Here is a 27025-nt window from a genome sequence, read left to right as displayed (position 1 = left end):
GGATTTGGGAAGGGGTGCATGGGAGTAGAGAGGGAGATGGAAGGCATGGAAATGACTGGACCTGGCAGCAGAGTTTGTCATGTGAGGCACTTGCCAAGAGATGCCAAGTGACCTACTGAGTGAGACTGGCTGAACTGTAGACACTGTGACTGTCCAAGTAACCCCCATGAGGCCTGGGGGTTGGGTAGGGGATGTAGCCACAAGTCACTTTCAGACTTGACAGCAGGGGCTCTAGCTGGCTGGCCTGGCTGAAACCCAAGACTCTGAGAGATGAGTGGAGGCCTCCTGTGTCTCCTCCCCTTGGCCCCATGCAGGGAGGCACTTGTCTTAGGAATGGCTGTGGAATCTGCCTGTCACTGGTGACCCAACCTCCTTCCTGGCTCCTGATGTGTTCACAGAGAGCTGGTGATAAATACCACCACTGCCACCACAACCACTCTCATTTCATCAGGGTTCACCACGTTCCAGGCATTTCACAGCGCGTTCTGTGTGTAGTATTTCATTTAATGTTCACCAAAACCCCTTGAAGATAGCTATAATTATTATCTATTGCCATTTATAGATGAGATGAAGAGTGCATTATGAGGACTGCTTTGATTATAAAGAATACACATCCAACCTGAACTAGTTTAAGCAAAGGGCACATTTATTATACGGATATTTAACAGTCTCACCAGAACCCAGAACGGGAATGCAGCTGACCCTCTGGAATAGCTACAAGCCAGGACTTTGATGCTCTCATTTATCTTGCTCACTCTCACTTGTATATAATTTTCTCTGGCCACTGGCTTCATTCTTCTCTCTCTCTGTTGGCCAGCTTTCTCCATAGGGTATAAAACATGGCTGCCCATATCCTCTGAATTTTAAATATTATAGTGTCTACTGGGGTAAGACTGACCTAACATCCTTTTTGGCCCTAAACCCAAAAACCCCAGGGATCTGACCCAGGTGATCAGGTGCCCCAGCCCTCAACCACTCAGCTGTAGCTGGGTCAAGGGATGGACTTGGAGATGTAGTAACATGATAGCTTCCACAGGACCAAATGGTTAGTTAGAGTTGAGGAAGGGGCCACTCACAAAGGAGAGACTGATCTAAGAAAAGGGGTGGGGGAGACAGAAAGTTAGAAGGGTTAGGCAGAGGATGGCTGTTTGGTAGACAAAACAGCAGGCATCCACAATACAAAACTGAAAATGTTAAGTAACCTGTCCAGAATCACATGCAACCAAAGCCAGAATTCAAATTAGGCCTTTCTGACTTTGAAGTCTATGTACTTAGCTAATGTGACAAATTAGAATAAAGTAGTGGAATGAATGAATGAATGAATGAATATATACGTACATGCATCCATATATACATGCATCCATACATTCATACATATACATAAATACTAGTGAAGACCTTGCCAAATCAGTGCTCATGTCAGATAATTCTGTCACAATCAGAACGGTCAGACATTATGCACTGTTGCTCTACCCTGACAACTTGTCATTTGAGGATAAAGGCAGTGCGTCATGAGAATATAACCTGATGATGAGCAGTGTCACTGACCAAGGCCTGTGGCCCAATACCCAAAGCAGGTGAGAACAGCACCCCTAGAGCCCACTACATGCATCTGGCCGGTCCATCGACTTCCCTGCTGAGCTGTGTTCCTCAGTAAGCCAAAACCTTGGACAGGTTGCATACAAGCCTACTAGCCATGGTTTAAGTTTGAGAGGCCGCTGCCTGGGTCCCACATGTCCCAGAGAATGGTTCAGGACTTCTCAGTTTGGATGTTAACGAGGAGGGGTCTCTTCTGGGAGAAGGTAGATCAGAGAAGAAAGCAGAGCTCAGCTCTCAGTAACTGAGCTCCTCCCAGTTCCAGAATGGGACTCAGGATCGCTCCCCAAGCATGGGGGAGTTGGGGCTTGAGAGGTCTCAAACCCTAGAGGAGCCCCATCAGATACTTCAGGAAAATGTGTTGAATCTTTCAGCCTTTCTGAGCCTGTTTAGCAAACTATTTACAAAATGTTCTGACCTACAAGAATTAACCCCCTTTCTAAAACATCCATTTTGCCCCAGGGAGGGGTTTATGGATGCAGAACACCTGGCTAGATAGGACTCCGGGTTCAAGGCCTTTTGTAAATCTAGAAGTGTCTTAGCATTTTTATCCTTGTGATTTCTGTTGTTATTTGTCCCCAAGTGAAAATATTGCATGATAGGCCGGCCGAGTGGCATGTTGGTTAAGAGCTGGCTTGGGACGCCAGTTCTGAGCATCAGGGCACCGGTTCAGATCCCACATGGGCCAGTGACACTGCCCTCTACAGCTAGATACAGCTAAGATGGTAAACAACAATTCGACTTGGAGCTGGGCTGCTGAGAGTCACCAGCGACGGTGTAGGCTGCAGTGTGGCTGCAGTGGGCTGCCGTGAGCTACCGTGATTGGCTGGCAGCCGGCATGAGATGCCAAGAGCCACCATGAGCGACCATCCAGTGGCCGGTGACCGATCTGCCTCACCCGAGAAGAGTGCAATAATACCAACATGGGCCAGTGAAGCGACATCGTCCATAACTAGACTGAAGAACAACAGGAGAGCAACTTGTCTGTTCCCCTTCCCTGATTCCCCAAAGCTGTTCCCCTCCCTTAATTCCCCAATAAAATATTTTTTAAAAAGAAAGAAAGAAAGAAAGAAAGAAAGAAAGAAAGAAAGAAAGAAAGAAAGAAAGAAAGAAAGAAAGAAAGAAAGAAAGAAAATATTGCATGAAAGCAAAAGAATCACATGGAGTTTACCCTGACATTTTGAAATAAATTGAGTTAAAAGTTTGAGGTGTTGGAGTTTCTTCAGTATTTCTCCCTTGCCACTTGCAAGCAAAAAACTATGTTTCTGGGAGGAAGTTAGGTGAATAGCAATTGCACTGATATTTTCAATAGCAGGAGTAACAGTAATAAGGAAGAGGGGGAGAAGGAGAAAAAATAGCACAATCTTGCATAAAACGAATATGTGCCAGGCACAAAGAGATGAAATAACTTGCCAAAGGTCACACGCTTGTCACCACCGGTTCCTACTGCCACCTGCCACCATCCCGCCTGTCTGGCTCCCACCTGGACTTCACTGCCCCTTGCCATGAAGCCTTTGGACACAACGATGAGTTGCAGTTTCTGAGAGCCCGAGGTGAGGGCGAGAGGCTACAGGGCTGAAATAGACTCTTCTCTCTCAGGTCACAGCAAGGGGAGGAATGAAGAGGTCAGGAATATTCTTTTGACAACATGGCATGGTGAAAGAAACACGGGCTTTTAGAGGCAATCAGATCAGGCCCCTCAATGAGCCTCAGTTTTGTTCATCTGTATTGTGGGCATAACAACATGTACCCTTTTAGAAGTTAGCGACAAAGAAATGCCATAATTTTATGTGATGTGCCTGGCCCAGGGCCTAGCCCGTAATAGATACAATGACTCTAATATTATCCCATCTCTGTTCGTGGTGTTATCTGAAATGACCATGACTGTTCTCTGGGACCGAGGGAATCAGCAACTCCCGTTCCTGGCACCAGTTTCTACTCTGGCTCGCGGCTTTCCCATCCCTTTACTCTGCCCAGCAGGAGGCATGGAGGGAGAAACAGTAGAGAACGGGGACCACTCAGAGGGCAATGGCTGGCAGCAACTGTGGGGCGTGCACAGCCCCCAGGGAGCCGGGCCAGGGCTCTCTTGGAGAGACGGGGGTCAGCCAGGGATGGAAGCTGAGGCTTGAGACAGCAACCAATATCTTAGTGTCATTGGGAGAGCCACACAGGTGCCAGGCAAGAATGGCTGATGGGCCTGCCTGCGGCATGTGTGCCCAGAGCTGCTAGTCCCCAGCTTACTAAGTGCCGAAGCAGTAATAGGCCAAGGCAGTCATGGATCAAATTTGAATATGGAAATTATTTTCAAATGCATTTTTCAAACGTCACTGAGCATGCAAATGATTAGGACACCGAGCAGCTCTGTGTGCCAGTGGCCTTGTTAGATATTCAGTGCAGCAGATTGCGCCATTTTACTTCCAGCAATCCACACGGAACTGAGTCCAACCAGGGCAGCTGTATAGTCTGGGTGCTGAAGAGAAAGAATGAAGACAGGCAGAGTGGGCAGCCTTTACCTCCTCTGGCCTTTTCTTATAAAAACAATCGAGTAGTGTCTAGTGGAGGCTTGGTGGAAGGTATTGATGTATGTTTCCCTCCAGTGACATCAGTCAATAATTACTGAGAACACACTTCTTCAAGCCAGTACAAGGGACAAAAAAAGAGATAAAATAATATAGTCCCTGCCTTCAAGTGCTTAAAGACATTCAGAGACAGGATTTGAATATCAAACTATGGCCAAAGGGAGCAGTTGACCCACAGAATTATTACAGAAGCTCAAAGAGAGCTTTTTCTCTGGGAAGAAGTGACCAGGGGCAGGATCATGGAAGGGATGAGGCCTGAGGAAGAGCCGAGAAGGAGGCAGAGTGTTTGAGAAACACGGGAGGGGCTGACAGAGGGAAGACTGTGTGCGACACAGAAAGCAAAGCTGCATGTCTGTCACACACAGTGTAGAAACAGCTCCAAGCAAAAGGAAGAACAAAGAACACTTTGAGGGTGGGGTACATGCTTTCCCCCCACAGGTAGGAAACCAAACATTCTATACAAAAAGGCATACTTTACTTCAAAAGAAAAAAAGTAAAAGTGAAATTTTGTGCATAAAAAAAAAAATACCCAAAATAGTCAGAAGGCAAATTTCAGAGTGAGAACACTGTTTCTATCATATTTGACAGATAAAGTGTTACTATCGTGCTACACCAAGAGTGCCCTACGAATAGGTAAGAAAGAGAGACAGACAACGCAACCAAAAATGGGTGAGGGTCTCAGGCCTGCCCACAGGCAGCACCAGTGCACAGAGGGGAAAAGAGGAAATCTAAATGGCTAACAGATGTGCAGAGCACTCTAGCTCACTGCCAGTCACGAAGGTGAAAATGAGAGTCTTTAGATACTACATTTTATCCCTCAGATTGGCAAGTGTTTCATAGTGATAAAAGTCAACTGCTGGTGAAAATGTGAGCAAGGAGCCCTCTCATGCTCTGCTGATCGGAATTTCAATGGCTGTAAACCACTGGTAAAGTATTCTGGCAACATCAAGCACATTTAAAAACATAAATGTCTTTTTATTCTGCTTTTTCATGACTGGGAATTGATGCTTTGGAAATACCAAGATATGTATTATGTATTTTGGTTAAAATTGGGGGGAAATATTCTAAATATTGATGAATAGGGATATGACTGAATAAATTGAGGCACATTCATCATTATGGACTGCTAAGCAACTATTAAAAGGAGTTAAATCTGCTGCCTGTTGAATTGGAAGAAAGCCTATGATGTATAATTAAGTGGGAAAAGCAAGTTGCAGAGACATGGGTCTATTATGACCCGATTTTGGAAAAACATACATATGCATGCACATGTACACATATCCCCTTCTTCATATGTACGCTTCTGTGTATCACTATAGAAGATGGATGGCCATGTACGAGAATGTTCACTTGGTTGTAAGGGGTAGGGATGGGGGGCAGGGTTTAGTGGGGTGGATATGGAAAAACAAAGACTGTGCAAAATGAAGTACTATGAGACACTCAACTTTTAAAAACCCTCAAAGCTAAGTTACATGGCTTTGGGGCAGGAAAAATGGAAGCACCCTCCTATCCTCAGATTTCTGCTCTGTTAGGAGTCTTAGGCCTACCCCCACCCCACCCCGCAGCACCAACACGCAGCCAGCCGGGGTCAGCTGCCTGACGTGGTCTCACTTCCAGGCAGAATGGGAGGCAGATTCATCAGGCTGCCTTGCAGAGACTCTGCCTGTACCTTCAGTTCACCCAGGGAAATTCAATGTAGTTTTAAATTTTGCATTTTAAAAGGCAGATGAAGGCTTAAAATAAGTAGCAAGAGTTTCGTGTTAAATCTAGATGTCATCTCAAGCAAGAAACAAAAATGCTTTGATTTTTGAAAAGTAACCTTTGACTCCTAAAGAGGCTCTAATAAGTGCTTTTGTTCCAGGATCTTAAAAAAAAAAAATTACTTTCTGTGCAGACGAGAGAGGCAGCCTGGGGAGACCGATGTCCTCTGCTATCTGTGCAAGGACTGCAGTAGCTTTCCCAGCAGCCTTGCCCTGCCCGGACCCCTCTCCGTTCTCCATGATGAGACATTCATGGAAGGGCCAAACTCAGAGGCTTTCAGACAGAACAAACACTGTCCCTGGGGTCCTTTCGTATGTGTGGCCTTTTCAAGGTGCTAATTGGTACCAATTTCACTGCTGGTAAAGGAGGAAATCTGCTAGCAGAAGGAAGACTTTGAAGTCTAAAATCACCACAGATTGATTCTCTAGAATTTTCATAAGGGAAGGCTTATGGAATAATATGCTGTAGGTTGTGAAGTAGACTTCCTCCTGAGGAGAAATTCCTGGCTGAACAGGTGTTCAGCTTGTACTGAGAGACCCAAACCAGAAACCCTAAAATGACTTCATGTTTTTTTGAGAAAACTAATCAGAGATATTTTTTTCTCTTGAGAAAGATGATTTCAGTCCTTAAGAGATCTTTTTAAATGTTAGTGTGGCAGAGAGCTACATTTTTTATAGACAGATGTTGTTGTTAAATGTACTTGTGGTAATGATGTTTGTTTAGTGCTTGTCTCTAAGGAATTCAGAGCACTTTATAGCCATTTTCTTCATTATTTCTTAGGGTTTTTCTTTTTCCTAATCATATTTTAATTGTGACTATAAATTCTTCATTCAGTTTCTTCTCTGGATTTCCTCTGAAAGACCTCCCATTAACCTCATTTCCTATTACTTTCTGCATTTTTAGTATTATATGCTCACGCCAGTTCAGACACCCTACAAAAACATTCAGGGTTTTCCCTTTCAGTGTCTGAGGCTTCTCTTTCTTTATTTGTTATTCTTCATCACTCTTAAAAACTTTCCCATTTATAATATTTTTATTATACTTCCTCTCCCTTAAAAGAATTGCTTGAAATATACCTTATTCTTCTACATAGTCTCCATTTTATTTAATTTTAGTTGTTCACTTATTTCTAACTATCTTACCCCAACAAGAAGTTGAGGTAATTAATTGAGCTAACTCAACATGTTCTTTAACATGGCCATTTGTGTTTTGGCATGGTAAATCTGATATTCATAGCAGATTTATTTTTTAATTCTGTTTTTCCTTTTAGTCCTCAAGGAATTTGTTAACTTTCTTTCACACTGCAATAATCCTTGAAGAATAATCCTTGAAAAAACAATTAAAAAGAATCATGACTTTATTACAAGCTAGTCTTTTGTAATAACAAATCAGACACTTCCCTCCCTTTAGGAATTCACCACCAAGAACACCTTTTTACTGGGCCCTAATCAGATGTGAATGCAGTAGAGAGCCTCTGTTATAAACAGATCCTGGGATCACAAGATTATGTGGAAGATACCTTAGAAATCACCCCCACCCCTCTTATTTTACAGATGTGGAAACTGAGGCTCAGAGAGTTTTAGAAATGTGTCCATGATCACAGAAAGACTTAGGGGCATGTTTAGAATTTAGTTAAGGTTAAAGTTAAAGTTTAAAAAAAAGAATCACTAAATAAAGTAATAAATAACATGAAAAAATGAGTGATTTGGATACTCTGGGTAGTGGTAAGCTGGTAAATGTTTAGCAACTGGAGGTAGGGATGGACAGAGGAAGCCCTGCTTTGTAGTGTTTGCCAGTTTCATGGTGCCCATGGCCAATGTCAAGCTACCAACCTGATACCAACGAGTTGGGAAGAGATAATTGCAATCCATTTGGCTCTTTAGAGTAATAGAGATCATCTGGCTATAGTGACCAGGGCTTTAAGGAAGAAGAGGAGAACTGAGCTAGACCATTTCTCTTCACACATCATACCTTTCGGCTGTGAGGAATTATCCTCGGGCTTGCTTTCCATTGAGCAGCTGTAGGACTGTGCATCTTAGCTTTTGCTTTGCCCCAGTGGATAAAGGACTCTTCACACAATGAGTTGTCACTTATATTACAAGGTCCAGCTCAAAGATAAGGGTCTCCGTCTAGTTTTTCCCTGACCCTTTCCAAAATAATCACTTCCACTCTGAACCCCAGAGTACTTTGTATATACCTTTCATTAGGATCCTTACGGAAGCCTAACTTGGTATTATCATCAATAGATAGTGTCTTTTCCCACTAGACTGTCCTTAGGCGACAGGGACCATATCTTACTCCTTCATTGCCAGCGAAGCAATGTCATGTGGTGGGTAGGTGCCCAAGCTCTGAACTCAGACTGTTCAGCATCAAATCCTGGCACTGCACTCACGTACCTCGAGACTGTGAGCAAATGAAACCCCTCTGTTCTCATCTGTGAAATGGGAATTAAACAATAGTATCCATCTCACAAGTCTGCTGTGATGATTAATGAGACTACTAGATGTGTTCAGTGCCTAGTACATACTAAGCCCTCACTAGATGTTACCTGGTATTGTTATCCCTAGTGCATAGCCCAGTGCATGGCACAAAATTGGTGTGCAGTTGTTGTTGCTTGAATGGCATTAAAGTGAAGCTAGCTTGACAGGAAGTTGGGAAAGAGCATGCTAGAAGGGACTCCCTGAACAGATTATTGTTGGGGAAATGAGAATGGTATAGTAACTCAGAATCAGTTGGTCATAGAATTATAGGCTCAGAACAGTTTTCCAGCTGTGGTATGATGAACACAGAGCAGGGTGGGGTCATCCATACCTTCCCCTCATCCCATGTGCTTGGTCTTGTAAGCCTATAAATATACCATTTGATAATGCAATAGCTTGTATAGTCTGCTGTTGATTTAAGTGTCTCCTTTTCAATATTGTGCAGTTGCTTTTAAAAAAAAATCTAAATGCTCGACTTTCAGTATAAATACTGTTAAATTTCATTCCATTTGGCTCAGTCCATTATGCCAATTAACTCCTATTGCTTCTAACTTTGCTTGTGCAATACAATATATCTTCGATCCTGTCTGGCTTGGTGTCTGCAGTTCTGTGAGTGTGACTTCTGTTTTGTTTTCTGAAATACTGTACAGGCCACTGCTAAGAACAGAGTTCCCTGACATGTCACTAGAGACCACTTTCAGTTGGCATTGACTCATTTAAAAAATCTTATTTTATTTCTTTTCAGATATAGATTTTAAACTCCTTTCAAATCTATCAAAGTATACAATAACCTATATTATATTCCATCTTGATCACAGGGGTGTCATGAAAAACACTGCCAAAACGCTACGTCTGTAGCACATTTGTTTCACAGACATAGGAAGTCTATCAGAGAGGAAAACGCAGCTAGCTTGTTGAAACCTGTTCCTGATTACTCTATGTTAGCTCCCAGTACCAACTTCATTTTTCAACTCGAACAAAGGATTCGTGTTTTAAAATAGTGAGGTTAACTGTATCCATGTAGATAATACTCAATGCACAGACCTTGGCCATCTCAGTGAGGAGTGCAGACACCATCCTGAGGATGGTGGGAGGTTGTTGAAATTTTCGAATAGGTATTTTATGATGGAATGATGTTTTAAGAAGAGCCATCTGGCAGCAGTGTCGACAGTGAACTGTAGGAGGAAACTTATGTGAGATTTGAAGTTGCCTGCAGTAATCTCAGAGTGGGCTACTGGACTACTGCGCTAAGCCAGTAGCAGTAATGATGGAAGAGAATCAATTTGGATTTAAAAGCGAAATATCCAAAGGGACTCATGGAGGGAAATGATAGCAGTGGAAAAAATAAATAAAAATAGGCACTTTAGGACTTCCAACCCTTTTCACGTCATTGAACACACAGAAAATACTATCAGTTTGGCCACTGGGGTAAACAAGACTGCTTAGAGATGGAGGCAATCCAACAACATGGGTCCCCAGGGAGGGGTCTCCTCTTCCCCAAGCTCCACCTCACCCTAACCACAGGCAGAAGACATTAATATCTCCACGTGGCTGGGAAGATATTTGGACATTTCTGCTTTAGGAATAAGTAGTCTTAGTAATATGAGGAAAGACAAACACACCACAATGAGGACCAACAGTACAGAGAAGACTGTACCTATAAAGGAAAGCAAATGTTTGGTTCAGTGTATAACGCTGAACACAGAAGTGAAACACGGCTTATGTGGTTGGAAGAAAACAAACTAGCATCAGGGTTAATTCTAAACAAGACAGCCCAAGACACCAAGCCACTGCCTATGTTACAGTGATGCAATAAAACAAGGGCAGTGGCTATGTAGGCCTAACTGGGCATAGGAGTAGGCAGCACCTACTAGGTAGATTGGAAGGCGATACAAACCACACCTAGGGAGGCACTAGGGAGAACCTAAGTGTAGACAAAAGCAGAAACAAAGATGGAGGGAATTTTGGTTTTGTATGAATATGGAAATCTAAGCCTATTAATCTAAGCCTGCTTGAGGATTTATGAAGTACTGCCCATTCTTTGTTCCTTATTGATTTATCATTTTGTAGTCTCGGTGCCTTACCTGTGTGCCTAATTTGCGTTGCTGCATGGAGGAAATTATAGACAGGAAAGTGCAAAAGCTTGCAATCCATAATTCCTTGCGATAATTGAAGATGTTTGGTTACAGAAAATTAAAAGGTTTTCCCTTTTTCTTCAATAAACTCAATGACAGAGTGAGAACAGGAACCCACCCACAAGGTCATGCAGATTCCACTAAAAAAACAGCATTGAGTGGCTCTTCTAAAAGATAATGGAACCCATGAATTTTTGCTGATGATTGGCAGCAGGGCCACCACATGTCTGATTCAAGAGGGACCCGCCTTTCACATTGGCATGTGTGCGAATGGTGCTCCCTGAAGTTGGGGCACACTGCCTGTGTGGCCATATGTGGCAGCTCACAGAGAGACCTACATGATTTATCCCAGGGCTCCCACCCAGCCCAGCAGGTGCATATTTGCATTGATCTGTGGCATTCATCACCAGCCCAGCCACCCTCCCTTCCCCAGCCAAGCTGTGTCAGTATGCTCTAATCCTGACTTACCATTTTATTCCAGTTCATATCTACCCAGTTCACATGACTTCCCACTGGACCTCTATTACAAGCGAAAACACATCCTTCTGGCTCATTTGCTTCAGTCATTTTGTTGACCTTTCCAAAAATATGTGCCACTCTCACTATCATGCTCCTTGTTACACTTAAGTGAAACAATAAAATAACAACAGCCACACAAGGCAGGAAACTCTGGCATCCTCCCAGCACTTGGTCCAGGCTTCGGTTTTAGCACTCACCTCACAGCACTGCAAACATTTATTTACATTTCTGACTCCTTCACTCAGGGTGAGCTTGGTGGAAAGCAGACTGACATAAGCAGAGTGATGCTTCTTTGAACCACAGGGCTTAACAGGGTGCCTGGCACATAGTAGGTCCTCTTAATGTTTGGTCAGTAGGTGAGTAAGTGAACAGACTACCTTTCTTAGATTTGGACACAGTAGTCTCATTTTGAGCATATGGTTTTCAGATTCTTCTCTCTATTATGTACAATACCTGCATCTGTTGGCCTTTGTTTAACAGCTTCCTCGGTGATGCTAGGAGAAGCTGCTGCATCTCAGACAGTGGTTTCTGAGTCTTTTGTTTATCCCTGTGCAGGTCGGGAAGTGGAAAGACAAGTCCCTGCAGATGAAGTACTACGTGTGGCCCCGAATGTGTCCTGAGACAGAAGAGCAGGAGGATGACCACCTGAGCATTGTAACGCTGGAGGAGGCCCCGTTTGTCATTGTGGAAAGTGTGGACCCTCTGAGTGGAACCTGCATGAGGAACACAGTCCCCTGCCAAAAACGCATAGTCACTGAGTACGGCACCTTCCACAGTGGCTCCGGGTGGCATGGGACAGTCAGATTGGAGCCAGCTGTTAGCACCTGGCTGGCCTGGGACCTGAGGCATAGGATGAATTGGGGACCATGTCTGATTTTCAGCTAACAGTGGGCAATGGAATCAGTGGCAGCCCTGTGGGCTGATTCTGGCTCTGCCCAAATCATGACTGGGGAGAATTTCTCCTAGTTATGCTAACATTTCTTTGGCCTTGGCCTTGCCTGGTCTCAATGACCAGGACTTCAAGTTTATGGAGATTGAAGTTCACATTGGTGTTGAAATATGTTTTCTTGGGCCAGCATGCCCTGACATTTTGAGGTTTAGAAACGTTTTAGGAATACATAAAACTAATCTATGCTGTTAGAAGTCAGGATAATGGGTGGGAAGTGTCTGAAAGGGAGAACCAGAGGCCTCTAAGGTGCTGGTGGCTTTTCTGTATCTGGATTTGGGTGCTGGTTAAATGAGTGTGTTCAGTATATGAAAATTCATCCAACTGAACCCTTAGGATATGTGCCCTTTCCTGATGTATATTATACATCAAAGGAGCATTAAAAATTGTGAAAAAACCTGGCTTACTAATGAGAGGATTGCAGTTCAGTGGTCTGATTTATTCCCTCACGTTGGTCTGAGATAACTAGTGCTGAGCTGTGAACAGGGTTGGAGTTTTAATGGCAAAAGGTAATAGTTGGCTTCTTGTAGAAAGCCTTGTTTTTGTGTTTTGTTTCTTTCACTGGTTAGGAATAAAACAGATGAGGAGCCAGGTTATATAAAAAAATGCTGCAAGGGGTTCTGTATCGACATCCTTAAGAAAATTTCTAAATCTGTGAAGTTCACCTATGATCTTTACCTGGTTACCAATGGCAAGCATGGGAAGAAAATCAATGGAACCTGGAACGGTATGATTGGAGAGGTGAGTGTCATTAGGAAGTAAGAGCCATGTTCCACTGCTCTTTTATTTTGTTTCATTTGGGTATAAAACACTCATTTGATAAATTTTACAAAATATAAAATAATAAGTAGAATATACTGTTCCTGCTATGCAAAGAAAATTCCGGTAGGGCCGTGAGTATTTTCCTTGTGGCAGCCCCTCACCTTCATGAATGTTCTAACTGCAGCATTGCATCTTTTTCCCCAGGTGGTCATGAAGAGGGCTTATATGGCGGTGGGGTCGCTCACCATCAATGAGGAGCGATCCGAGGTGGTCGACTTCTCTGTGCCCTTCATAGAGACTGGCATCAGTGTCATGGTGTCACGCAGCAATGGGACCGTCTCACCTTCTGCCTTCTTAGGTAGGTGACGTGCTTGCAGATGTGAAGGAACTGGACCTGAGGACAGGTGGATGGAATAAGAAACAGCGAAGATAAGATAATAAGAAACATGGCCAGGCTCTTGCAGCCGGAAGGTTGTTTGCTAGGAGCCTAGCTCAGCCAGGGATTTCAGTTTGGGGACTTCAACACTGATTATTCTCCACCATGAAAACTAAAGAACAGCCCCTGAAATATAAAGCATGATGCCTTCTAAGAAAACAGTGTCGGATTGGTCATCAGGGGTCCTAATTTAGTCTCGTTCCTGCCAGTTACCCATCATTTAACCTTGAGCAGATTTGCTTTATTCTGGAACTCAGTTTGCTCATCCATAGAAGAAGGCATTTTAACTTGCTGATGTTTGAAGCTGGTTCCTGCTTTAATCATTTCTAATTGTAGACATCATTGAAATACCTATTATTTGAAACTATCTTCAAGAATTGAGTTCAGTGCTGCCAAGAAATGTGTTCCCTTTTCACATGAACTTTCTGCGGTGTTGCCGGATAACGCTGATCGGCTTCCCCGCACCGCCCTGCTCCATTCTTTTCCCTGCCATTCAGCTCTTCCCCAGTCTCCAGCAGCGCTTACATGTCAGAAGCCTTAGATATGACATAAGACTGGGTGAGATAAGGCCTAGATTTCAATTAGATGTGGTCTTTTGTGAGCTCATAGCCCATATCTTCTGCAGGGGCTGTGAGAGTGAGGGGTTGGAAAATAAAATGTCACCTTGAAAACAGAACACTGGGCTAGGGGATAAGAAACCCGGTTCAGACATAAATGAGCTGTAAGCCCGTGGACGAGTCACCGTCTCTCTAAAGGACATCAACATTTTCTTTATGAGGATATTGGAATAGACAGCGACTAACATTTCTTTAAGCTCTGTCTGGGGTGGGGGCGGTGGGGGGGGGAATTCTTTAACCAATGCACTACAAAGTTGTGTTACAGGTTCCATCGACTTTTTCTATATGTTACCCAAGTTTCTCTGCCAACCTTCTTACTCACAGTGAAGCAAATCCTGGCCCTGCCAATTTTATATGAAATGTTATTAGACAGTGCACACTGTGTGCATCAGTCTTTATCGCAGCTTTGTGTATTTTATTTGCTTTTTCCCTTTACAAGGATAATTAGAACATGAAGATATACAAACAAAACTACATTCTAATCCTAATCCTGTCAGTATAGCACTAACCTTAACTTCTAAACTGAAAGAGCTGGTGATACATGGGTATAACTAGCCCTAGAATGACCTAGAAATGCCAGGCAGGGGTGTGCGTGTGTGTATATGTGTGTGCGTGTGCTTGGAGGAGGACCAGTTAGTTAATTATAGGAGTAAAAGGAGCCAACCTTTGTTGAACACCTGCTCTGTACTGTGCCAGGCATTACTGAACAAACTTCGATTATATTATCTCATTGAAACTATTATTGTACCCATTTAGTGGTATAGGAACTGAATCTTAGGTTAAGCAATTTCCAACAGTCCCTCAGTTAGTAAATAGGCCGATCCAGGATTAGAGCCCAGATGTGGCTGCCGTCAGAGCCTGTGTTCTACTCCACACAGGGGCATTTCAGAGCCCAGCTCCCAAATCAGGAACTAAATCTGTGGTGGTCAGAGACTAAGATGTAATACAGTGGGAAAGCACAGACTTTTGCCCTCAGAGGACCTCAGTTCATAACCTGGCCTTGCCACTTTCTGAGGATGAACTTGAAAAGGACTCTGACCTCTGAGTCTTAGTTTACTGCTCTGTAAAATAGATATGGTAATCTCATAATGAAGGGGCTGTTCCAAGAATTGTATAAAATGTGAGGGGAAAGTACTTTCTAAATAGTAAAGACCAATACAAATGTTTTCCCTTGTATTTTGTATACGGAAAGTTTCCCTGGGCTTAATGGGGAAAAGAAAGCACAGAAAAAATACTTTTACTCAGGTATTCCCTAATCTTACACAAAAGTGAAATCAGGGTAGGATTGCAATCAATTAGAGCCAACGGGGAGAAGTGTTCTCCACTCCACTGCATAGAGGCTTTGAATTGTACCTTCTACCCTGGCATCCCTGGCGGCTACTGAAAGGTTTTGCATTTCACAGTTGGCACACACCTTATCAAAGCCCTTTTGAAATTGATTAAGTGACCAGGTTTTTGTAATTCCCTTGGGAGTTCAAAAGTAAAGTAGGTTTCAAGTAAGAAAACATTTTCTAATTTCCAGCCATTTTTCTCCTTTTTCAACTTCATTTTTATTAATGATTTGGAAGGTGGCGAAAACAGCATATTAATTCACTTAGTTATGAGTTTACAGTGTGTTGTGACAGCTAAAAAGGCCAGAACTATTTTGAGATACAATTGAGGGAACATTGTATCATGGGACAGAATAGCGATTGTCCCTTTTTATAGGCTTTCAGAGAGATGGTTCTTGGAATAGATTCAATTTCTGGACATGTTTAAGCCAGAGAGATTTAGATCAAATGGAAGGGATTCAGCAAAAATGATTAAATAAATTAAAGAAAGCATGTGTAGAATACTGTTGCTCTCTTTCCTGGTCTTGTCCCATCAACCATGTCACCTGGTGATAGGGACTAGCTTGTAGTTGTTTGGTTAATTATGGCCAAAGCATGTTGCCTTTCACATGCTAAATTCCCACTGGTGTAGATACTGACATTTATTTAATATGGATAGATTTTTTTAACATTGACTTATATTCTCATACTCTAATGATATCTAGTAAAACATATACATCAAAGTGGGTCCAAAAAGTAAATCTAGGCTGCAAAGTTTAAGAGAAGTGAAGGAAGGGAGCAAGGGAGTTATTCGTTGTACAAAATTATTACTGAACCAGTTCAAGCATGAAATAGTAGCTAAATCTGTTGAGAATGAGTTTGACTGCAAGGCTGGGAAGCATTGGTGAGCGCTGTTCCAGGTTTCCACTGTGTGGTGTGGCCAGATAGGTGAGAACATCAACCCAGAGTCAGTCCCATATGATTCATTTATCCTATAGCTAGTACTTCTTCCCGTTGTACCATTTACCAAAAGACCCAGATACTGATTCAATGACAGAAACTATCTCTATAATCTCAAAAGTTCATAGGCAAAAGGCCGTCCTTCTCACGTGTTTGAAAGAAAACAAATCTTGACATGCCCATCAGGGGAACAGAGATGCTCTTCTTCTTCCCCTACCTGGGCCCTGGCTGTGTGAAGGGATGTTCACACTTGGAGTTTGTTCCCTCCCAAAACTACATGTTGCATGAATGAATGAATATGTGAATTAATCAGAACCTGCTTGTTCTCTGTTTTAACCCTGGGCGCTGATTTCTTTTCTTCCTTCCCCAGAGCCCTTCAGTGCTGACGTCTGGGTTATGATGTTCGTGATGCTGCTCATCGTCTCAGCCGTGGCTGTGTTTGTCTTTGAGTACTTCAGCCCTGTGGGTTATAACAGGTGCCTTGCTGATGGCAGAGGTAAGGCCAGCTGACCCCGTGGCATTTCTGCATTTTTCCAGTTGTCAGTTTCGAATCTCTGTACTTCTCATTTGCTGTCTGCCTCCTCCTTAACATATCCATGTCTGCAAATGAACCCTCAGCCTTCTATGTCACCAGCTTGGTGACTCGTTAGAAATACCCCAATTAAGGTATTAGTTTGAAGTTATATGTCCCCTCCACAGCTCAATCCTGACCCTAAACCCAGCTCTACCCTTAGGAAAATGAGAGAGAAGCTGGCAGTAGTACGTGTAGCATAAACATGTCAGAGGAAACTATTTTGATAACCTTAGGCTGTGAGCAGTCCATCTGATCAGATAATACCCATGTATTAAGAATCAGGAAACATAGGCCGCCCCAGGGTATATCAGGGTAGTTGTGGCTGAAAGAGCTCTCTGCAGCCAAAGAATCACCACTGAGGTGCAAGATCCCCTAAGCATGTGTCCTGCTCCAATCCCTATGCCAGGGAGTAAAGGAGTTGGGTATTTGAAATACAGTGGCCAGGAGATAACGATTCTCACCCATAGCTACTATGGGGGCAGGCTAATTTCCTGGCTAGGTAGGTCCAGAGATGTGAGGACTGCCCGTGTGTTTGAGGCATTTATCAGACTTCAAAAAAGTTTGCTAGATTTCTGAAGGGGGCCATGTGATCCTTATGAATAGCTCTTCTAAAATTTTCTGAGAACCCCAGGATTAGAAAATCTTACACCTTTTTTGAATCTTTTCCCATCCAGAATATGAGCCTGGAATTATGCCTCCAAGATGAAAGATTCTCAACCCTAGCTACATAGAAGAATTATCTATGGGTCACTTCCAAAAGCAAAGCTTCATGGACCTCGTTTTATAATATTCTGATTCACTAAGTCCAGAGTGGGGCTTGGACCATCGTATATTTCAAAATAGTGGTTCTCCACCTTGGATGTGGCTTAGAATAACCACCCCACACAGAGTTCATAAGCATCTCTAGGGTGGGGTGCCAGGCAGCAGCATTTTGTAAATGTTCCCCTGTATTACTGCTGACGTCACAGCCCAGTCTGTGAGCCGCCACTGCACCGAGGTATTTCCAGGTGCAGATCTGCCTTCTTATTTGGTGTGTGCATTCTGGGTGGACATTTGGATATCTCCACAATATGCTGCTGTCAGAGGCTTTCTGCCTGTGCCAGAGGGTCATCCAGAAGCCATCACTACTCCCCATCCTGATGGGCATTAGTAACAAGTGAAACACCTGAGAAGCACATGAGTACATATGTATGCTGACAATGTCAGGGGCTAAAGTGAGTGTGCACTGTCCCCAACACTTGAAGAAAATCAAGGAGGCAAAAATTCAGACACAAAATTCAGAGCAGGGGCTTACAGTTACTCACTGTAACAAACGATGCTTGTCTTCACAAAGGAATTCAACATGGGGCCACTTTAAATATCAAGTCTCCTTGAGGCATTTTACAGTGTATAAAACTTTGATTTATAAACATCTTTTTAGTTACACATCTGTTCCATGAAATAAGGTCCACACGCACAGATGTGTGCGCACAGTTAGATATTAGGCTCAACATGTGTAGTCAACGATGATTTAGTTGGCTGAGCAGATGCTGTCAGGATCACGGATAGTATTGTACAACCTGTGCTAATGTGTTGTAAAACTGTGCAGGCAGATGTTCATTTCTGCATCGGAAGGGCTACACACAGGCCTAGACATCAGGCAAGGTTTCACCATCTCCAAGCAGAGATAGCAGTAAGGTCACAAGATATTTACCGGCAAAAGTCTTGACACTTTCTGTGTGAAGGTTGGGAGGAGGAAAGTCAAAGGCAGCCCACCTCACTGCCCACAGATACATGTGGCAAAGCCAGAGGTCGATGACTTCCTCTCTGGTCTCCCTGATATTCTTTCACACAGAAGCTGCTACTGTACAAAGCCATTTGGGCTGTGTTGCCATTAGAGTGGGGTCAGGGTTGTCTTTTGAACATTTAGGGCTAAGTGCTAGAAGCTATAGAAAAATCAGGATAAAGTGCATTGAAAGCCATCCAGCATCAGTGTGATAAAATTAGAGGAGGTCTATGATGACAATGGAAGAACAAGACCCCACATAATTCTTGTTGACCATTTTTGAAGTTGAAATTGCTTTCTTGGTAGATACAAATATAAAATTTAGGAACAAACAGGAATAAGGATGCTGTGTGACGGTAGTGGGACAGTTGCCTTTGTTATTCAGATTAGTTGTGATCTCCAGGGTCTTTTGCACATGGGGGCAGAAAACTGGCCCCTTCGGTACTCTAACTGAGTCATGACCTTGAGCTGAAGCAAGATCCCACACACACCACAGACCTCTGATTTTTCTCCTGGGGAACTCTTATGTGGCCCTGTGGGTCCCAGAAGAAAACACAAACCCTCAACTTAAAAAGCTATCTGTAAAAAGGTTGGGTCTTCGTCAAAGGATTTCCTGCTCCGAGCAGGAAATGACCAGTTCTGTGTACTGTGGGTTTCAGTAGAACCAGAGATTCTGTCTTAACGTTCTGTCCTTGTCTTTTCATTATGCCAGAGCCCGGTGGCCCGTCTTTCACCATCGGCAAAGCTATTTGGTTACTCTGGGGTCTGGTGTTTAACAACTCCGTCCCCGTGCAGAACCCAAAGGGGACCACCTCCAAGATCATGGTGTCGGTGTGGGCCTTCTTTGCTGTCATCTTCCTGGCCAGCTACACTGCCAACTTAGCTGCCTTCATGATCCAAGAGGAGTACGTGGACCAGGTCTCTGGCCTCAGTGACAAAAAGGTAAGAGACCATTTGAAACCGTCGCTCTTTCCCTCAATTCCATTCTGAGCCATACTCACAGTTCTCACATACCTGTTAATTTTCTCAATCTTTAGAATCCACAGTTCTTTCTTATGTTTCCTTCAATTGGGGCCTGGGAGCAGAAATCAGTTTCCCTACTGAAATAATATTGCTTCACATTTGCCTCTTGATTTGTGAAAGGTTGTCACAAGTACGCCCTGGGCTGCAAATAAGGGGCTTTGTATGTTAGCGGCTTTCTAAGTACGTGGTCCCTCTTGTTGGATACGCTTGGGTGGCCTATCTGCGCAGGGCTGCCGTTTGGTGTGTTATTAGGAGGCTGCCCCAGGCCCCCACACCAAGGGCACTGGCCCCATTATGGCCTTCATTTTCCTCCCAGTGGTGTTTGGTTGTGGGCTCGCCCTTTGTTCCTCTGCACACTCGTGTGTTCCCAGAGCTGAGCAGGAGGGTTGTTCTTGTGTCCTGAAGAGAAGTAACTGCTATTTAACTTGATGATTTGCCCTGTGTGGTGCTGATGAATGGGCTGCCCCCATACCAATGGCAGGCCTCCCTGCTGGCCTGTGCAGTGGAGAGAGGAAGAAAAGTGTCTCCTGGTTTCCATCTTTTTTGGGTGAGGATGTGCAAAACCCGATCTAAATGTGTCTGATTCTCAAAGTCTACCAGAAGCCACGGGAGTTTCCACAGGAGCTCTGTTTCCTGAAACCATGATTGATAACCAGATGGTCCAAGACTCGTGATAGGAGCTACCTTCATGGAGTGTCCGGTAAAGCTCATGGATACCCCAAAATAATTCTGGAGACTGCCTTACAACAGTTTCCTACTCTGTTTCCTTAAGATTCAGAAAATGTGATTTTCCCTGATGATGGAGCTATGAAACATAGAGAGACGTGTGTTTAGACCAGTTAGGTCAGATAGTGAATGATTTATTACATGGGTTAGGTTTCCTCAAGATAAAACTTTAAACACTTAGCAAATCATTTGAGAAGAGTGAAAAGGGGGAGATATTCTCTTTGGGGGCTTGGTTCTGATTTCTCCACCTACTCATCACTACTCACCAAGAACATTCCAAAGCATGTGAGGAAAATAAGCAAGCTTCTTAAGGGAATGAAAAAAAATACAGGTATATATATATATATATATATATATATATATATATATATATATATATATATATATATATATATCATTCATTATGTTTACCTCTTCATGTTATCTCTTTCTGTGATTTATCTTCCTTTTCACTTTATTTTTCTTCCTTGTATTTAAAAATATTCCCCCTCTTGTATTTCTGTCTTCCTTATTTTTTACTTTTTTTACTTCCATCTTCTAGCTCATGGTTTATTATGCATTTATTCATATATTCATTCATTTATTACTTAATTTATTTCTAAACCTGTTCTCTGTCATTGCTCCTTTGTTTATATCCTTCCTTCATCATTATGACCCTCTTAGAAAATTTGACTACACATCTCTCTTCACCCCGTTACAGCCACTACCTTTCATGCCTATTTCTGTAACCTAGGCGGTAGAGGGGCTATGAACAGCTACTTCCTTAGGGCTCCATACTTAGATGTGGCATAGCTGAGGTACACCGTGCCCATCCTAAAATATGAGTGTGGGTAAAGCATGATAGATCCTGTCCCCATATGTGGATTTGTCCTCACATCAGGATATGGCAGAAGTGTGGTGGGTCACATGTCCCCACATAGAGGATGGTAGGACCATGTTGCCATGTAATAAATAATGTGGTAGAGGTGTGGTGGGCTGCAGCCCTTCCTCGGTCTCTGGGCTGGAAAGCAGGGGGTCTACCATATTTATCACATTGTTTTTTTCAAATGTCTCTGAGAATTGCTTAGGACACTATATTTATCTTTCTCAGACCCTCATGGGCCATCCAGCAACAACTAAATACTCTTGTATTTGAACTAAGCATAATTGAAATGGAGGAAGATTGTTTTCCCTTCTGTGGTTTTGAAAAAAACATGTCATTCCATGCTGCTTCAACCAGAAAGACAGTGCACCTATCTGCCCTCCATACCATGTTGGTTATGATCTGAATAGTTGGATCCCATCAGTTCTTTGCTTAAAGAACTTTAGTGGCTCCACTGCTTACAGAATAAAGGTGATTTTTTTCAATATGTGACTTTCAAAGCTTTTACAAACGATTCCCAATGTGGTCCGGCTCTTCAGTCTCATCAGCCAATGCTTCGATTTTTGCATCCTGCAATCTAGGCATCGTCGACTCCTAATCCTTCCCAGCCACGCCTCCTATTCATGCATCTGCCTAGGACGGTCTTCTCCTCACTTCGTCACTCATCAAACTCTTACTGAAACTTCAAGACCTTGATTAGAGGGGGACCCCTTTATTTAAGGAGCTTTTCTTGGCTCATCTTGGCTCATGTTGTCACAGCAATCATTCACACCTTTATTATAACATTGTCTTCTGTATTATACTATAGTGTCTATAGATCTGTACCTGACCCCATCTCCCTGCATCTGGCCATAAGCTTCAAAGGGTCTGTGATCATAGCTTGGTTATCATTTAAAAGATCTGTGGTGTGAGAGGGAGAGAGGGTGTATTTGCTTAAGAGTCTCTAGCTCAGAGCAGCAGACTAAGCATTCCGGCAAAGCAAGCAACAAGAGACCCAGAATCCTTTAACAGCTATTTAATTTGAAAATGCTTCAAAATGGCTACCTCTGATACATTTCAGAACTTTGCAAATGACAAAATAGTAAAGGGTAAGCATCCTACCAGAAAGTATCAACATAATTTACATAATTATAGAAAACATTTTAGTAACTAATGATATATAACTACATATCAGTGTCAGGAACAGTAATATAAATCAGGAAGAGAGTTTTCTGTACACTTAAAATGTCAAAATTCTTCTTCTTATTTTCTTTTCTTTACTTCAAAACACCTAAAGAAAACAAAGTCTTGAGACTTTGGGACTGACTTTGCACGAAAGGAAGTGCGTTCTGTGAATTTAGAAAAAGAAAAGAATAAAGTCATCAAAACAATAATATTGAGAATACAAATGAGGTGACTTTGAAGATTCTTTTTTTCAATGTAATTACATTTTCTTCAATGAAAGTAACATAAAATGGAGAAAAGTTCCTAAACTTGTTTTGACTACCATGGATGACATATCTTCTATATAACAGATCAAATGATAAATATCTTAGAGTTATGATGGGAAGATATTTGCAGCCATTAAATTTATATATTTTTAAGAAATTATCTTTAATTTTATGGCAGAAACATGTTCCCATATCTCATTTATATTAAGGTACAAAATCAGAATGTTCAGAGTTAAATTTCCATGAAAACCTATTTTTGGGGCTCCTTTTTACTGGATGACTTCCATTTTTCAGCAACACATTACATCAGTGAATTCAGAATTATTTCACTACTTGCTATAACTAACTGTGGGTGCAAGTTCTAACATTTAGCAGCCCTACTGTACATTGCATCAGCTCTCCCAGTGGGAGGAGGATGGAAGGACGCTGATGACATCTCTTTTCTCTTAACAAAGAGCCCACAATGCTAATTCTCCTATTTCTCACCTATCCAGATGGATTTCTCCTTTTGCAGTCTGCCAACCACAGTATGGAAGGGAAAGAGCTTGGCCCGGTGAAGGATGGGACATATTTGCTGGGCACTGGGTACATTAACCATGTTACATGTATGTTATATGTATAATCTTCATACAGGTATGATTATCCCCGTTTTTACAAATAAGGACACTGAGATTCTGGGAAGGTTAGCGACTTCCCTAAAGTCACACATAATCAACTGACACAGCCAAGGTTTGAGTCCCTGTGTGTTTGACCCAAAAATCACTTGGCCAGGATGGGTCTCTTGACAAAGCTACAACAATGCTAAAGATTGATATTGATGCCCCTGCCCCAACTTTCTCATTTAATTCCCTACTCTCTCGTTTAATGACTTTGTATGTCAGTTCTACTTAACCCAACCCTTCTCAGGACACAGTACACTACCACTAGTAAGACTACTACTACTGCTAATAATAATAAAAACAGTTATCATTATTTTTAACAAAATTTCAACAATAATATCTCTGCTAACATTTTTTCATCTATTATGAGCCAGGCATACTGCCAAATATATTACATAGATTATCTTATGTAATAGTGCTATTAATATCTTCATTTGTACATGAGAAAACTAAAGAAACTTGGAGAGGTTAAGTAATTTGCCCTTCTGATGTTTCTGGCTTCCTATGGCCCCTAAACCATGTGCCACCCTGTTGAGATGTGGATGGTTTTTCTAGTTAATCCACTTTCTTCCTACCCTCCTATCTACCTGGTCAAAGTTTAATAAGTTAGATCCTTTTCCTCTACTAAAAAGTAGCTATTTGACTAACAGGTCCATAATAATTAAATAGTATTTTAACATTTGCACTTTATTTAATAAGTCTTTCAAAAACATTACTTTAACAGAGAATAATGACGATTTCCAGTGATTGGGCAGGCTAATGGCCCTCAAATTGACTTTAGCCTGGGCCTGTTGTGACCCTGAGCTTTAAGCCATTGTTGGAGGGTGGAAAAGAGGTGGCAGCAGGATAGAGAGGGGTCAGTTATGGAGTCAGAGGGTGAAGAAAGTCTGCAGGGAAGCTAAGGCTGCGAAAGTCACTGGAGGCTGCCGTCTGGCCATCAGGCTCCTGAGGGTATCTGGCTGCATCCTGCTTCACCCATTCCTACCACCAGTGTGACATATACCCACATTATATTTTGCAGTTTTTTTCCTCAAGGAGCTAGAGGAACTTTATTAACTTCAAAATAACAAAAAGGTTCTTATCATTTAATGAGGACAGCCATCTTACCTCATAACATTGGAGGTACAATTAGGACAGCCTAACCACAACTAAATGAGGACCCCGTGGCTTTTCTAGGTGATGATTATTCTGAGTTTCTGAGAAGCTGCATAGGGTCTGGAAGTCATCTTTTTGGATACAGGCAGGGAATAACTTTTAAATCAGTATGCAAACAAATAAATAAATATGCATTTTGGAAGAAAACCAGCCTGGTGACAAGCATTTTACACAACTACACTGACATGTTTGGATGGTATTTGAGCATGTGTGAGGAAATGGGCCACGCTTTCTGCTGGACAAATGTGTTTTCCTTGCCCTATTAACTTTAGGCTGAAAGCCAGTGGGAGACAGCTGACCTCAAGCCTGATCTGTCACAAGCTGGTCCTGGCCCAGACCATCTTGGTCAGACCATGGAATACTGGGCTAAAAATAGCTCACGAGGGAAAGTGGCAGCCATGACTACAGCTGTGGAGCTCAAATCGAGGGCCTGGGAAGCACCTCCAGATAGTTGAGCAAATGTAAGGGTATGCTTTATTGTGTGTGATTCCTCTGGAGTTGTCAAGCAACTCGACGTCTTGTAACAGCTGGTCAAGGGCAGGCCTGGAGAAAGTGACAAGAAAAGAAAACTCCCCAAACCCTGGGAGTATGCAGGGTACAGGACATGCATGGGTGGGGGAGGGAACACCTGCCCCTTTGTCTCTTAATTTGCAGAGCCAATCTGACACCGTGCATGGACCACTGCCCCAAGTACTGAGGCTCCGTCATTCCTGCCAGGGTGGCCTCCATCCGGATGGATCCAGAACAAGGCCCTGGGGCTTGGCCAGTCCCAGGTCTGTCAGCTAGGGTCGGCTGTCATCACTTCTCTGGTTTTATTTGAGGGTCGGCTGTCATCACTTCTCTGGTTTTATTTGAGNAGGGTCGGCTGTCATCACTTCTCTGGTTTTATTTGAGGGTCGGCTGTCATCACTTCTCTGGTTTTATTTGAGAATGGGACTTCTTAAATCTGTTGAACAGGTCCTCTTGAACCCTAATTCCTAAGTCCATCTTGACTGAGGCAGGAAATCTCTCACCTCGGCTCGGCATCCAGTGGGGTTTAGCAGTGGTCACTCTCCCACTCCCAGGATGCAAATATCCCAGTGCTGACTGCTGTGTTCCCAAGGGAGCCCCGGAATGCTCCTTTTCTCCTTCTTTTTGTGTGCCCCTTCACCGCATTGGGCTTCACTTTGCTCTTTTCTCCTTGCTTTCTGACATTCCACGGCCTTCCACACAGGATCCCTTACCTTCTTCCAGCTCTTCTATAATGTTGGGGCCCGCAGTGGTATCAATGGTAGCCCCCAAAAAGATGCATCCACATCCTAACCCCTGGAACCTGTAAATGTGGATCTTATTTGGAAAAAGGATCTTTATAGATGTAATTATGTTAAGGATCTCAACATAAGATTATCCAGGTTGATGCTAAATCTAATGACCAGTGAGCGTCCTTATAAAAGAAAGGCAGAGAGACATTTGATACAGAAGAGAAGAAGGCCACCAGAAAGCAAAAGGAATTCCTGGAGCTACTGGAAGCTGGAGGAGACAAGGAACGGATTCTCCCCTAGAGCCTTTGTCAAAAGCACAGCCCTACTGACACCTTGATGTTAAACTTCTGATCTCCAGAATTATGTGAGAATAAATCTGTATTGTTTGAAGCCACTAAGCCCATGGTGATATATTGTGACAGCCACAGGAAACTAGCCACACTACCACATGGTGACTCCTTTTATAATCTGCACTCTGAGCTTGGTGCACCCTTTAGACTGGTGCTTCTTCTACTCATCTCAGTCCCCTTCATCGGCCCCCCGGCCCAGTCCTTCCAAAGGGACTTCTTACAGCAGGATCCGGTTCAGTTCCTCTTCTCACTAATCTCCTTTGCTTGGAAAAACTGACCTACGTCACACTGAAGATTTGCAGACTTGTTTTACACGCAGAGGGAGTCTTCTCTATGCTGGTTAATTTTAGGGAGACAATAAAAATTCTAAGTGCCATTGTGTGCTCCCTTTTGCTCTGCCCTTGAGCCTGATTAATGATAGTTTCTCACAGTATGTAGTGTGTTATTTTTGTGCACACTTCCCACACAACCTTCTTCTAGACCTCTTAGTAGTAATGTCCCTGTCAAAGGGGATTGAGGATGTGTTTTCATAAGATGCATCATTTTCACAACTCTTGTCTGGGGAAAAGATTATTAATGCACCCCTCTCATTCTGGATCATGCTGTTGTTCAACTCACAGAACTGGAAGGGACTTTATTAGATTATCAGGCACAGGTGACACTTTTGTCATCAAAGGCAAACAGATGTCCTCCCCATGTAGATGAACGTGTTACACAGGAATGCACACTCAACATGGAGTTTCTGTCCATCCTCCCAAGCTACATAAAGGCAAGATACCTCGGTCACTAAGAGCTTGGAACTTGCACATCTGCATAAGGAACACGAGTTCCCCATGGGCATACAACATAGGCTTTACAAAGTGGATCTCAGGAAGGTTGTCTTATTTAGCCTGGAAAAAGAAGAAAGCTTTGTCTCACTCTGCTAATATTAGTGGAACCACCTTTTTGTGAAATAAAACAAAATGAAAAGGAAGGAAGGGAGAAGGAAAGGGAGAAAGAAATTCACAATTTTCCTACCTGAATTGAATCAAACTGGGACCCAAATGAAACCAGCAATAGGTGACAAACAATTTTGGTTAATAAAAATCAAAGCATGCAGCATGGTGTGCTGCACTTGAGCTTTGATGACTTTGGTAGTA

At 42.9% G+C, this 27025-nt stretch overlaps 1 protein-coding gene across 2 annotated transcripts in view; it reads left to right on the top strand.

Annotated features, from left to right (window-relative positions):
* The window catches only part of GRIN2B (glutamate ionotropic receptor NMDA type subunit 2B), a 412050-nt gene that overhangs the window by 350068 nt on the left and 34957 nt on the right, over positions 1-27025 (top strand). For both annotated transcript variants that reach the window (XM_019643261.1, XM_019643262.1), the window contains 5 exons: positions 11626-11828; positions 12586-12757; positions 12983-13136; positions 16472-16597; positions 19153-19382. In XM_019643261.1, the coding sequence (XP_019498806.1) occupies positions 11626-11828; positions 12586-12757; positions 12983-13136; positions 16472-16597; positions 19153-19382 (885 nt within the window). The remainder of the gene's footprint in view (positions 1-11625; positions 11829-12585; positions 12758-12982; positions 13137-16471; positions 16598-19152; positions 19383-27025) is intronic.

The sequence above is a fragment of the Hipposideros armiger genome, unplaced genomic scaffold, assembly GCF_001890085.2.
Source record: "Hipposideros armiger isolate ML-2016 unplaced genomic scaffold, ASM189008v1 scaffold_76, whole genome shotgun sequence".
In the NCBI taxonomy this organism is placed as follows: domain Eukaryota; kingdom Metazoa; phylum Chordata; class Mammalia; order Chiroptera; family Hipposideridae; genus Hipposideros; species Hipposideros armiger.
Note: the sequence above shows the minus strand (reverse complement) of the source record. Positions and strands in the feature narration are given on the sequence as shown.